The 12789-nt window shown below is 43.4% G+C and overlaps 1 protein-coding gene across 1 annotated transcript in view; it reads left to right on the plus strand.

The window, feature by feature from the left end:
- Nucleotides 1-591: 591 nt before the first annotated feature.
- FXN (frataxin) overlaps nucleotides 592-12789 on the plus strand; it is a 38936-nt gene continuing 26738 nt past the window's right edge. Inside the window, exons 1-3 of the mRNA XM_068236072.1 lie at nucleotides 592-810; nucleotides 7975-8072; nucleotides 12131-12251. Coding sequence (XP_068092173.1) covers nucleotides 688-810; nucleotides 7975-8072; nucleotides 12131-12251 — 342 coding nt within the window. The 5' untranslated portion in view covers nucleotides 592-687. The remainder of the gene's footprint in view (nucleotides 811-7974; nucleotides 8073-12130; nucleotides 12252-12789) is intronic.

A 12789-nucleotide genomic window follows, 5' to 3' on the forward strand; every position in this document is an offset into this window, starting at 1 on the left:
TCAGATGTGAACGCTGAGCAGTGCTTTTCAGCGCTGCTAGATTTGGGCGCAGCCGGCGCCTCCATAGACTTCAATAGGAATCACTCCTATTGAAGCACTCAGTGAGTAACGTCGGGGCCGTCAGAAGACGGAGCCGACGTTGCCTAAAAACATAATAATTCGGGCTCCAGCAATCGCTGGAAGCCGAATTATTTCATTCCCCCACTATCCATGGCGGCCTGGAGGGGGAATAGTAATTAAATCAGCCCGGACTTGTGCAGAAGCAGGATCAGCTATATAACAGCTGTATCCTGCACCCAAGTCTACCGGCGCCGATTTCAAATGTACTCTGTGAACGGGGCCTTACCCGCCCAAAGTGTAAGATGGAACTCTGAAACACCTATACTTTTTACTCTAAAGTATAAATAAGGGTCTATATAGGGAATAAAAAGCATTGTATATAGGCATACAATTTATCCGCTTTTGTTTCATTTTTTTTTTAAACTGTATTATGAACTTCTTATAAAAACCCTAAACTTACTAAGGTGAACTTTTGATGCTGCACCGCTAGATGTCAGCAAAGCTACGCTTCACTCTTTAAGACCTAGGCGAGAGAAGTTGATCTTCGAATCATCTCACAGGGCTCTCTAATCAATCCCAGGCATCGCGGGCCAGCGGTGTATTTTACTGCTGTGTGACCCCGGAAAAATGTGGTGCTTATACCGGGTACCGAGAGCTGTTACCAGAGCGGAGCCATTTATATGCCTGATCAGGGAGGTGAGCCGCATGCCCAGGGTATGTGTAGCAGCGCAGACGAGAGCCGTTTCCAGGGTAAGCGGAGCACAATGGTGATGACATTATTACACATACGCTGGGAGTGGGAGACATGCGGGGGGCGGAGCACACCTACTCAGGCTGCTACTCTCATAGGCTGTCCCTGCATGGCTGTACTGGCCAGTGTGGCCACTGTCATGTGACTGCTCCTTCCCGTGTGCCATAATAACAGCAGGACAGCTACTAGCACTGTCTGTCATTCAGTCACTAGATTGCTTTATAAAGAAATAGCTTCTTTCAGCACTCTCAGAGTGTATCAGATCATTTGTTTGAATTTCTGTACACCAGTGATATTTGAGTTACAGACGTGGGTTGAAGGACTCTTGCACAGGGGCGTAGCAATAGCATAGTTCCCAACTGTCCCTTTTTCGGTGGGACAGTCCCTTTTTGGGAGCCCTGTCCCTCTTTCACCCTCATTTGTCCCTTTTTCAGAACTTTGTCCCTCTTTCTATGTGAATATATATATATATATTTCTATACTAAACATGTGTTTGATTGACTCTAAACTTTTATTCCCAACCTTTAAATTGATATATTACTAATTTTAAATTGTTACTATGAAGGAAAATGAACCAGGATAGAAAGGGCCAGTGTGGTTTGAATTATAAAACAACATGTTTCTTATGAAATCTTTATGGTATGCGTGACTAGAGGCATGGTGAGGGTGTGGCATGGATGTGGCTTAAGTGTCCCTTTTTCTCATCTCAAAAAGTTGGGAGGTATGGCAATAGGGGGTGCAGAGGTTGCGACCACAGCGGGGCCCTTGGGCTAGAATTAGCTCTCTATTGGTCCTGTGCTCATAATCACTTCTCCAGATACTTTAAGTAGTGGTAATCATTAACAAACTGTTCCCCATCCCCTTCTTGCACCTCTGACACTGTAGTTGCCATTGGCAGGTTTTGGTGCGCCGTATCAATTGTTATGTATAGAGTGCTTGGGGGGCCCCAATGTAAAATTTGAATTGGGGCCCAGAGCTCCTTAGCTATGCCACTGGCTCTTGCATCTTTTGCATCTCGGCTATTGTTTCCAGTGTAGTGAAAATACATTTTTCAGAATTTGTGCCCCTCCACATTCCCTCTGCCTCACATAATCCTCCCAACTCCTCTGCCTAATGGGGCCCATACACTGGTCGATTTCATCCATCGATCAATTCTATAGAATTGATCAATTCTATAAAATCGATCAATCAGAAATCGATTCTATCAAATTCCCCATTTGATCGATTTGAAGCTGATTTTGATCAATTTCAATCGATTTGATCTGTCTGACAGGATGGAAGATCTATGTCAATCTGCTGCTGGCAGCAGATCCATGGCCCATAGAGTTGCATTGGATCTAATGGTCCAATTATGCATTTAGATCGATTTCCAATAGATTTCTGTAATGAATAGCGGAGATGCTGCCGCGCGGTCTGGCGGCGGGGCGGCTGTCTCCGCGTTCAGGCCGGCGGTTTCCGGACAGCAACATGTGTCTGGTTTGTCTGGACCTTCTAGTGCACACAGATGGAGAGCTACGCGTGCGCGCACCAGGCGACAGGACATTTATACCAGCAGAAGAGGAATCAGCTGATCAGGCCGATCAGCTGGACTCTGGATTGGCTGAGTGGCTCGGGCGGAGCTGCACAGCACTGTAAGTATATATAGATCTTGCTTGTCAGTTGCTGGTTGTCTGCCGTTGCGAATACTTACGTGTGAGCACTCAGACCTCAGTCAGATCCCACAGTGTGTTAGAACCAGGTGGACCTGGGAATTCACACTTCGCCAGATTACGCTTGTGCTATACTTTAGACCAGTTCCGGGGTGTTGTGACCAAGGACCTCACACCCAAGCTTAGGATTACTGTGTCATTACTGTGTTATACTCTAGACCAGTTCCAGGGTGTTGAGACCAAGGTCCTTACACCAAAGCATAGGATACTGTGTTATTCTTTAGACTAGTTCCTGGGTGTCGAGACCAGGGACCTCACACCCCAGACTAGGATTGTGATTTATATCTGTTGACCATTTGCTCGGGTGTTGCCGACCTGGCCTGCCCGACCTTTCTGGCTGTCACTCATCCCTCGAGTGTTCAGTCTGTCTGTACTACCCGTGACACTATTCCACCAAGTGTCAGTTAGCTGCCAGGACCTCTTGCTCATCAGAGGGTCCTTCGTGCAGTGCAGCCAGTGGCTTCTATCCCATTGGAGTCCCCTGGCTGCAGTACATTCTGATTTCCAGTTTACCAGGGAATCACTGGCTGCCAGATTATCTCTATCTCCTATCTCAAGGAGATAGTCCCTGCACAGCCCAGGGCCACCTGCCCTTCAGGTGGTTCCTGGCCGAGCTGCCCGTATCTCCCGCCTCACGGGAGATAGCCTACAGTTACACCAAACACTTACACTTCATTAGGTGTCTAGAGGTTAGCCATACTTGTATTATATTGGTGATTCTGCAGATCATCCATAATCAAGTATACATCTGTATTGTTGATGATTCTACAGATCATCAATAATCAGATTCTCTCTGTGTGCTGACACCATTCGTTACAATTTCATTCTGAAATCTATTGGAAATCTGTTCCAAGTGTGTGGCACACATCAGATAGATTTCTGTCAGATTAGACTTGACAGGCATCTGCCAGAAATCTATCTGATGGTCGAATCTGCTGCAAATCGTGTATGGCCACCTTTACACTACTTTTGCCCTCTCCAATGCCTAAATCCCCATACACATGCTCAACAGCGGTCTTTTATGCAGCACAATTATCAAACAACTTGTTGTGAAACAACCAAAAAAAGTTGCTTGCTATTGTTCACACAACTGATAAGACGTCAATCCAACTGTTGGATTGACGTCTTATCAGTTGTGTGAACAATAGCAAGCAATTTTTTTATTTATTTTTTTGGCTGTTTCAACTTGTTTCACAACAAAACTTGTTTGATAATTGTGCTGCATAAAAGACTGCTGTTGAGCGTGTGAATAGGGCTTAAAACTACCTTTCACTTAACATTAAACATACCTTCCATACCTCTCCTCTCCACTAACCTTCCCTTCTCCCCTGTCTAACACTAACCTTCCCCTCTGGCACTTACATTTTGTTGGGTCACATAAAGCGCTATGACACGTGTGATGACAACTTGTGCTGTTCTATGCCATCAACATGTTCTGGCTCTGCATCAGCTAAAATTAACTTGTTCTGACCCCTACCCAGGGGCGTAGCAATAGCCATAGCAGTCATAGCAGCTGCGGATGTTCGTTGAAGACTGGTTCGGGCACTGGACATCTACAGGGGGCCGGTAGAAGCCCCAGGTAAGTTCAACTTTTTTTTTTTTTTTTTTAGGTGTTACAGTAATTTTTTTATTCTGGTTTCACATTGGGATGTTACAGCAGCCAGTAACGCAGCCCAACTCACAGCAATAATAAATCAATGGGCTGTTCACAGTGCCCACGTTGCATTACATTGTAACGCTGCACGTTCTGGGAAAGTGCAGCATACTGTACATTATACTGGGCTAAGCCATGTTAGACTGTTTGCACATGCTCAGTAATGTTGGAGGAGGAGGTCTCCCCTCCTCCTCCATGGCCAGCCACATGGCTAATTAATATTCACTGCACTGTGGAGACTCGTGGTGGGACTGTAGTGTTGTCCGGATCATGAACGAATCGTTCATTTGATCCGGATCTTTTTTGTGAGTCGAATCATCCGGATCATCACAATGAAAGATTCGGTTCACAGTGGATGTCTGTCTGGAAGAAACAGGAACATACAGAATGTACAGTGCAGGGAAAGTCCTGTCCTGCTAGTCATTTCACCCAATCTGCTTCCCTAGTAAAATGATTCGGTTCAAAGATCCGGATCTTTTCAATGATCCGATTCAAATGATCCGAATCCTTAAAAAGATCCGGACTTTCTATCACTAACCTGGAGCTGCTGCTTTGAGAACTGCATAACGCAGCTCAATCTGACGTCCAACTTCAACACCACCATGCGTTGCGTTAGGGGCACGTTATGTGACCATAACGTCCCCTAAAATGCAACGTCTTGGTGGGAAAGTAGTCTTAATATATTCATCATTAACTTTCTTGTTTCTCCACCCCCTGACTTTGTCTCACTGCCCTTGAATTATGGGCAGTGTTAATTGCAAGAGAGTGTAAACCGCCCAATTAACTTATATCCATAGGGTAGGGGCAGGTGGCATTGCTTAAAGGGCAACTGAAGTGAGAAGTAAAAGGAGGCTGCCATATTAACTTACTTTTAAACAACAACAGTTTCCTGGCAGCCTTGCTGCTCTGTTTGGCTGCAATAGGGGCTGAATGACACACCAGAAACAAGCATGCAGCTAATCTTGTCAGATCTAACAATAATTTCAGAAACATCTGCAGCATGCTTGTTTAGGGTCTATGGCTAAAACTATTAGAGGCAGAGGATCAGCAGGACAGCCAAGCTACTGGTATTGCTTAAAAGGAAATAAATATGGCAGCCTTCATATCCCTCTCACTTCAGTTGCCCTTTAACAGTGCCCCATGAAAGTTTTGCTATGGAGCCCCACAATCTCTAGCTATGCCACTGCCCCTACCTAACACTAACCTTCCCCTCTCGGACATCTAATGCTAACCTCCACCACTCCGATGCCTAACACTAACCTATACCCATCTCCAATGTATATAGTCATAATTACCATCACAGATAACAAACAAAACCTTCTTGAGCATCTGGAAGTAATTATAAGCTATATTTGATGGTAATTATGACCATATACATTGGATATTGTTTATCATATGAACTTGAAATGATCATACAGGATAGTTAATGTTGTCTATCTCTTGGTCTGTTGATAGTACCTTTTCATTTGCATCATCATAAATTGTTGCACTGCATTTTAATGCCTCTGAAGAATTGGCTTTTTATTGGAAACGGCAAACTTTTGTTAGGCTGCACATTGTACTAGTTACTAATGTGGGCAGCACAGTGGCGTAGTGGTTAGCACACTTGCCTTGCGGCTCTGGATCCATGGTTTGAATCCCACCCAGGGCACTATCTGCATGGAGCTTGTATGTTCTCCCAGTGTCTGTATGGATTTCCTCCAGACACCCTGGTTTCCTCCCACATTCCCAAAACATACAGATAAGTTAATTGGCTTCCTCCTAAATTGGCCGTAGACTACGATACATACATACAATACATATATAGACATATGACTATGGTAGGGATTAGATTTTCTGCCCCTCGGCGGATGGCAGGCCTGCAACACAGTAGTTTGCCTCAGTCCCACCATCTCTCTTGTTGTTTTATTCTTTTGCACAATGTAATGATTATTATTGATTTATAAAGCGCCAACATATTCCATGGCGCTGAATATTGGTTTATGTTTCTGTGCCTAGAGAAGACAAACAACATTTATATCGCTCTGTTCTCCTGGCAGACTCAAAGCGCCAGAGCTGCAGCCACTAGGACACACTCTATAGGCAGAAGCAGTGTTAGGGAGTCTTGCCCAAGGTCTCCTATTGAATAGTTTCTGGCTTACTGACCAGGAAGAGCTGAGCCCCTAACCAGTACATTATCCAGCCACTGCCTACCCTATGTGTATCTTACTGTACCTAACCTGTCTGCTTATATTGTACCATCAACGATTGTACCTAACCTGTATACTTATATTGTACCATCACCGACTGTGTATGTGCCATAACCAATTCCGGGTAAACCCCATTGTACTTGGCAAAATAAATCTGATTGTGATTGATGTGTCACTAATGTACTTGACAGACCTGTTTGCCCTGAGGAAGGAACCTTTGTATCCCGAAATGTTGGCTTTATGTCTGCATGAATAAAGTATATGGAAACTCAGGAAGTGCCAGCCTTGTTGTATTGTATATGACTGAGTCCAGTTCTAGTCATTTAATGTATTCGTGACCTACTAGATTAAATAGAAAATAATGTTGCCATCTTTGCAAATGATACAAAGTTATGTAGCATTATCAACGTTCTGCAGGATAGATACATTGTGGAGATGGTACCACGTTTTGTAGCATTATCAACATTTTAGAGACAAAGGATACAAAGTCGGCACTGCTGAAATCTGTGTTTAATCCATAGTCGTTGATAAATCACATAATGTGCAGTATAAAAAGTTCACATACCGTTAGGTGGAGGCTGCGAGCTGTGAGCTGGTGGTGGGTGCTGGGCACAGAATAAGCCTTACGGCCGTTTCGCGCTGTCTGGGCGCTTCTATGGAGGCTTGTATCCTTTGTCTCTAAAGCCAGATCCTTGTCCATTTTCAGTCTGAGCATGCTGATAGTGCCACAGACAAAACCTGCTGCAACCCTGCAAGCCCTCCTGATTGCAAGTAGATCCAGCTGTAGTGCCGACCTCCTTTTCCCTCTTCCTGGGCCATATGCAATTCTCTTTTTCACTTCAGTTTTCTCCCAGGAGATAATTTTTCATCTTTGATTTTAAATAACTTTCCAGTACTTTTCAACTAAAAAAGTACCAAAAAGTTGGTAAAAAAGTACTACTAAAATTATTTTGAGCATATTCTTGCCTTCTGGGGGCTTAAAATGCATTTTATTGACAAGTTTAAAAATATCACCTAGGAGAAAACTCAGGTGAAAAAGTGAATTGCATATGCTCCCCTGTGTCTCCCTTAGCATTATCAACGTTCTGCAGGATAAATACATAATGCAGATGATACAACTGTATGCCTAGCCAGTTGTTCATTCATGGAGTGTAATGCAAGCAATGCACTGCACTGGTATGCAGCCATCAATTGCCTACCGCTTAACCCCCCCCCCCCCACCACCACCACCATGACACTTTGGGGCAATTGATGTCTGGCGGATTCAACCAAAGTTATTGAATCACCTGAAAAAAAAATTACAGTGCTTTTACATCTATAATTGATAGGTATAGAATTGTGCTACTTGGATTCAATCAAAACAAAATGTACCCTGTGCACTGTCCTTCCCATAGGGGAAGTGAGTCTCAAGAGGTTGAACTCTTTGAACGTTTCCTTTTTCCTCCCAATCTATGCAACTATGAATCTCTGCTTTGTCACATACTTACATGTACCATTGTTTTCCTGCGAGCTATAGATTATGCAATTCTTACCCTAAAAGCAAGCTTTGAAAAGTAAACAGTCCAATAAAAATACTTTACAGATCTATTTTTTTTTTTTTTTTTGCAACAGGACACAGTATGTATAACATCCGAGCAACTAATTCAGAATACTTGTGGAAACTTTCTCATATGCAGTAAAAGAAGATCAGGAACCATTACAAGTAATAGGTATTCTTTCTGTCGTTCTTAATTTCTTTCTTTTTCTTTCCTCCCTTTCAAGAAACTCCTAAAATGACCTCTGTAAAAACTTTCTTATTAGTTTTTTGGGGTTGAAGGTGTAGAATATTAGATTTTCTTTCTTGTTTTTGTTGTTGCTAAGAATGACCTGTGCTAAAATTAAAATTAAAGAGAACCCGAGGTGAGTTTAAAGATTGTTATCTGCATACAGAGGCTGGATCTGCCTATACAGCCCAGCCTCTGTTGCTATCCCAAACCCCCCTAAGGTCCCCCTGCACTCTGCAATCCCTCATAAATCACAGCAGTGCTGTGAGGCTGTGTTTACATCTGTAGTGTCAGTCTCAGCTGCTCCCCCGCCTCCTGCATAGCTCCGGTCCCTGCCCCCGTCCCTTCCCTCCAATCAGCAGGGAGAGAAGGGATGCAGGCGGGGACTGGAGTTCTGAAGGAGGCGGGGAGAGCAGCAGACTGACACTATAGAGATAAACACAGCCAGCTCTGACAAGCTGTTTGTCAGCAGCGTGGCTGTGATTTATGAGGGATTGCAGAGTGCAGGGGGACCTTAGGGGGGTTTGGGACAGCGACAGAGGCTGGGCTGTATAGGCAGATCCAGCCTCTGCATGCAGATAATATTCTTCAAACCCACCTCGGGTTCTCTTTAAGACAGTTGTCATAAGGTATTGGTACATACTTCTACTGTCAGTTCACTGTCCTATAATAAGTCTTGGTGCCTGGATAGCCTATCCCAGCCATAATATGAAGCTTGCACCTGGTTGACCTATCATGGCCATAACATAAGACTTGGTCCCTGGATGACCAGGCCTAGTGTTACTTTGCATTTGTTTAGTGCAGGCTTTTTTTTCTAACAAAAAACCTCCTTCCATCGAAGAATGGTAAAGCAAACTGATCGGGAATAACTGAAAACTTGCACAGGGCTAATCAATGTGAGAAGCCCAATGAGTAATTAATCATTAGCTTGTCTAAAGCTAAGTACACACTTGAGAAATAGTCTTTGGAAAAAGAAAGATCACAGACCAATTTTACCACCTCCCTTGTAGTATGAGAGCTACACAGTCTATTCTACATATTAAAGGACTACTGTAGGGGGTCGGGGGAAAATGAGTTGAACTTACACGGTGCTTCTAATGGTCTCCCGCAGACGTCCTGTGCCCACGCAGCCACTCACCGATGCTCCAGTCCCCGCCTCTGGTTCACTTCTGGAATTTTCAACTTCTAACTTTAAAGTCGGAAAACCACTGCACCTGCGCAGCCGCGCCCTCCCTCCCGCTGACTTCACCAGGAGCGTACTGCGCAGGCGCAGTGGTTTTCCAAATTAGAAGTTAGAAGAAATGTCCCCCCCCCCCCCCCCTAAAGATGCTGTACACCTGCAAAAGATCAGTTCCTGCAAAATGCATTCATAGTCTATATCTGCAGATCTCATACACATCTTGTTTAACGGATATTCATCTGCAGATGTGAAGATCTATCCTGGTGAACCTGATCTGCAGATGAATCTCCATTAAATGATGTGTATATGAGGATCTGCAGATATCATAGACTATGAATGCATTTTTTGCATGTGTACATTATCTTTAGAAAGATTATTATTATTGATTTATAAAGCGCCAACATATTCTGTGGCGCTGTACAAAGTAAGAAACAAACATGGGGTACATAATACAGACAATGGTGTACACTAATATACAAGATACATAATTAGTGACAAAATACAAAAAATGATACAGCATACAGAATACAAAATACAGAAGTGGTAATAACAGTGATAAAAGTAACATGATGAATAAAATGTATAATGATTTCCAAGACACAAATGGGGGGGAGAGCACTGCCCTTGCGAGCTTACAATCTAAAGGGAATGGCCTACAATTGCGCCCAGGCTATGCATATGCATGGGTTAGGATTTAGTTAGTGTTAGGTCCCCTCCCATAGGGGGATCACTTCTCCGCAGTGGGAGGGACGAGTACTTAACAAGTTGCATGCAAGCTGTTACAGCAAACCAACATCCTCCAGTGGTAGACAGGTTATGTGTATGCTAGGTGTGTATTTTATCCCACAAGTGGGGCTTGCACTCTCTTGCAGGTAGGCACTTATCTGTTTTTAAGTAGCGCTGTTCATTTCTTTGCTATGTACTAATTTAATTCATTTTTGGTTAGCTGCTCCCACTTAGCAGCCTTGCTTTTGGTGTATATGCAGAGCTTCTGTTTTGGGTTCAAGGTGCGTTTGCAGTTTCTGGGGGGGCTCAGCGCACCTCTGATTGTAGGCCATTCGGAGGCAGCCTGGTGATGCGCTGATCCACCTTTTTGTGCAATTTTCAATCTAAAGGGAATGGGGGAAACAGGAGGAGGGGTAGTATACGATAAAATATATAAAGGCAGTGTGTTTAGGATACCTAGTAGGAGTGCAATTTGGTCTAAGGACAAAGGGAAGTGGCTTATAGTAGCGCATATGCTTGTCGGAACAAATTAGTTAGAGAGCGTTTAAAAGTAACAAAGGTTGGTGAGTGACAGATGTGTTGTGGGAGAGGATTCCAGAGAAGGAGTGAAGCGCGTGCAAAATCTTGTAAGTGTGAATGTGAGGAGGTGATTCTAGAGGAGGACAACAGAAGATCGTGGGCAGATCTGAGATTGCGATTGGGTTTGTATCTGGAAATTAGTGAGGATATGTACCGGGGAGAGAGATTGTGGAGAGCTTTGTAGGTTAGGGTTAGGAGTTTGAACTGGATCCTCTGGTTAATTGGCAGCCAGTGAAGAGCTTGACAGAGAGGGTCAGCAGAGGAAGATCGAGAAGAAAGATGAGACGAGCAGCTGAGTTCAGTACCGACTGGAGCAGGGCCAGTTTGTGAGAAGGTAGTCCACAAAGTAGTATGTTGCAGTAGTCCAGACGAGAAATTTTAGGAGCATGTATTAACATTTTGGTTGTGTCTTGAGTGAGAAAGGGACAGATGCGAGATATATTTTTGAGTTGGAGATGGCAGGAGCTGGTTATGGAGTTAAGATGAGGAATAAAAGAGAGAGAAGAGTCGAATATTACCCCCAAGCATCGTGCTTTGGGAACTGAAGTGATGGGAGTGTTATTAACATTTATAGTTATTTCAGGCAAAGAGGTGGCCATAGACGGTGGAAATATTATTAGTTCTGTTTTACTCATATTAAGTTTTAGGAAGCGAGAGGACATGAAGGAGGATATAGCAGATAAGCAGTCAGGAACTGGTTTGAGGAGGGAGTTAAGGTCTGCATCCGAGAGGTACAGTTGTGTATCGTCTGCATACAGGTGGTATTGAAACCCGAATTAGTTGATTAAGTCACCAAGACCGTGCATGTAGATGGAAAAGAGGAGGGGACCCAGGACAGAGCCTTGAGGAACCCAGACAGACAAAGCATGAGGAGAAGAGATCTGATCTGAGTAGGAGACTGTGAAGGACCTTCCAGAGAGGTAGGAAGATAACCATGTGAGAGTGAGGCCCTTTATTCCTACATTTGAAAGTATTAGTAAGAGTAAGGTGTGGTTGACCGCATCGAATGCTGATGACAGATCAAGAAGGATGAGTATGGAAAATTGACCTTTGGATTTAGCTGTAAGAAGGTCATTGGCCAGATCAGTCTTTCAAACCTCCCTGACAAACCTATGCAACAGTTTGCAAAGATTTTTATTTGATGGGTGTGCTCAGCTTGAGAATAGACTGTGTAGGTATGGCTCTCATACTAAATGTAAGGTGGTAAAAGTGGTCTGTGATCTTTCATTTTCCTAAGACGTTTATCTCAAGTATGTACTTGGTTTAACCATTAGCTCTAAATAAAGCTCCATTTGCCCCCCACTAATTCCAGTAATGTACAGTAAAATAAGAAAGTCAACACTTGTACTTTGTACTTTGAACATATTGTGTTACTATATGTAAATGACCCCCACCTCCACCCTTCCCATTGTAAAATGGGAGTAAGAAATGTATTCATGTTGTCATATATAAAATGGGCGTTTTTGTTTGAGAATGACTTTTTATTAGCATGGTAACCCCTTATTCTTTAATTCCACAGTCTACTAGATGAAACTGCATATGAGCGATTGGCATCAGACACACTCTATTCCCTTGCTGAGTTCTTCGAGGACCTGGCTGACCAGCCTTTTATGCCAGTCGATTATGATGTCTCATTTGGGGTATGTTTCTGTCCTTTCCAAATATAAGAGCAACAAAAATGTCACAGAGGCCTTCAAAAGTGCTGCAAAGTTTGTTATCCAAGCATAATATTTTATGCTATATGAGCTTATAGAAGAAACGTGCTGAGGCTGCTCCTTAGCAAACCTGAGAAGAAATAACCTTAGGAGATAATTCATTATTTGTGTAGTGGTAATAATAAATAGACCTTTCCTGGGGTCTCATTTCTTATGTTCAATTGAAAGGCTTAATTTCTCATGGGGAGCAAGGTAGAATTGTGCGCATTTTACAGCACATGGCAAAATGCGCACTTCTACAATGGCCCACTCGGTAGTGACTCATTTCCATCAGTTTGTGGGTCTTGCCGCAATTTTAAATTGCACAGCAGAGGAAATGGAGAGCGCTGGAAATTACTGTAAAATCTCTGACGCAGGTGTGCTCCCTGGGAATTATAAACATGACAATGCGATGTAAAACCTGTTTCATTTAGCTGCAAAACAAAAGAAAGAATAGCTGTGTGGTCTTTAGACAAAACAAGAC

Source organism: Hyperolius riggenbachi, chromosome 1, assembly GCF_040937935.1.
Source record: "Hyperolius riggenbachi isolate aHypRig1 chromosome 1, aHypRig1.pri, whole genome shotgun sequence".
Lineage (NCBI taxonomy): Eukaryota > Metazoa > Chordata > Amphibia > Anura > Hyperoliidae > Hyperolius > Hyperolius riggenbachi.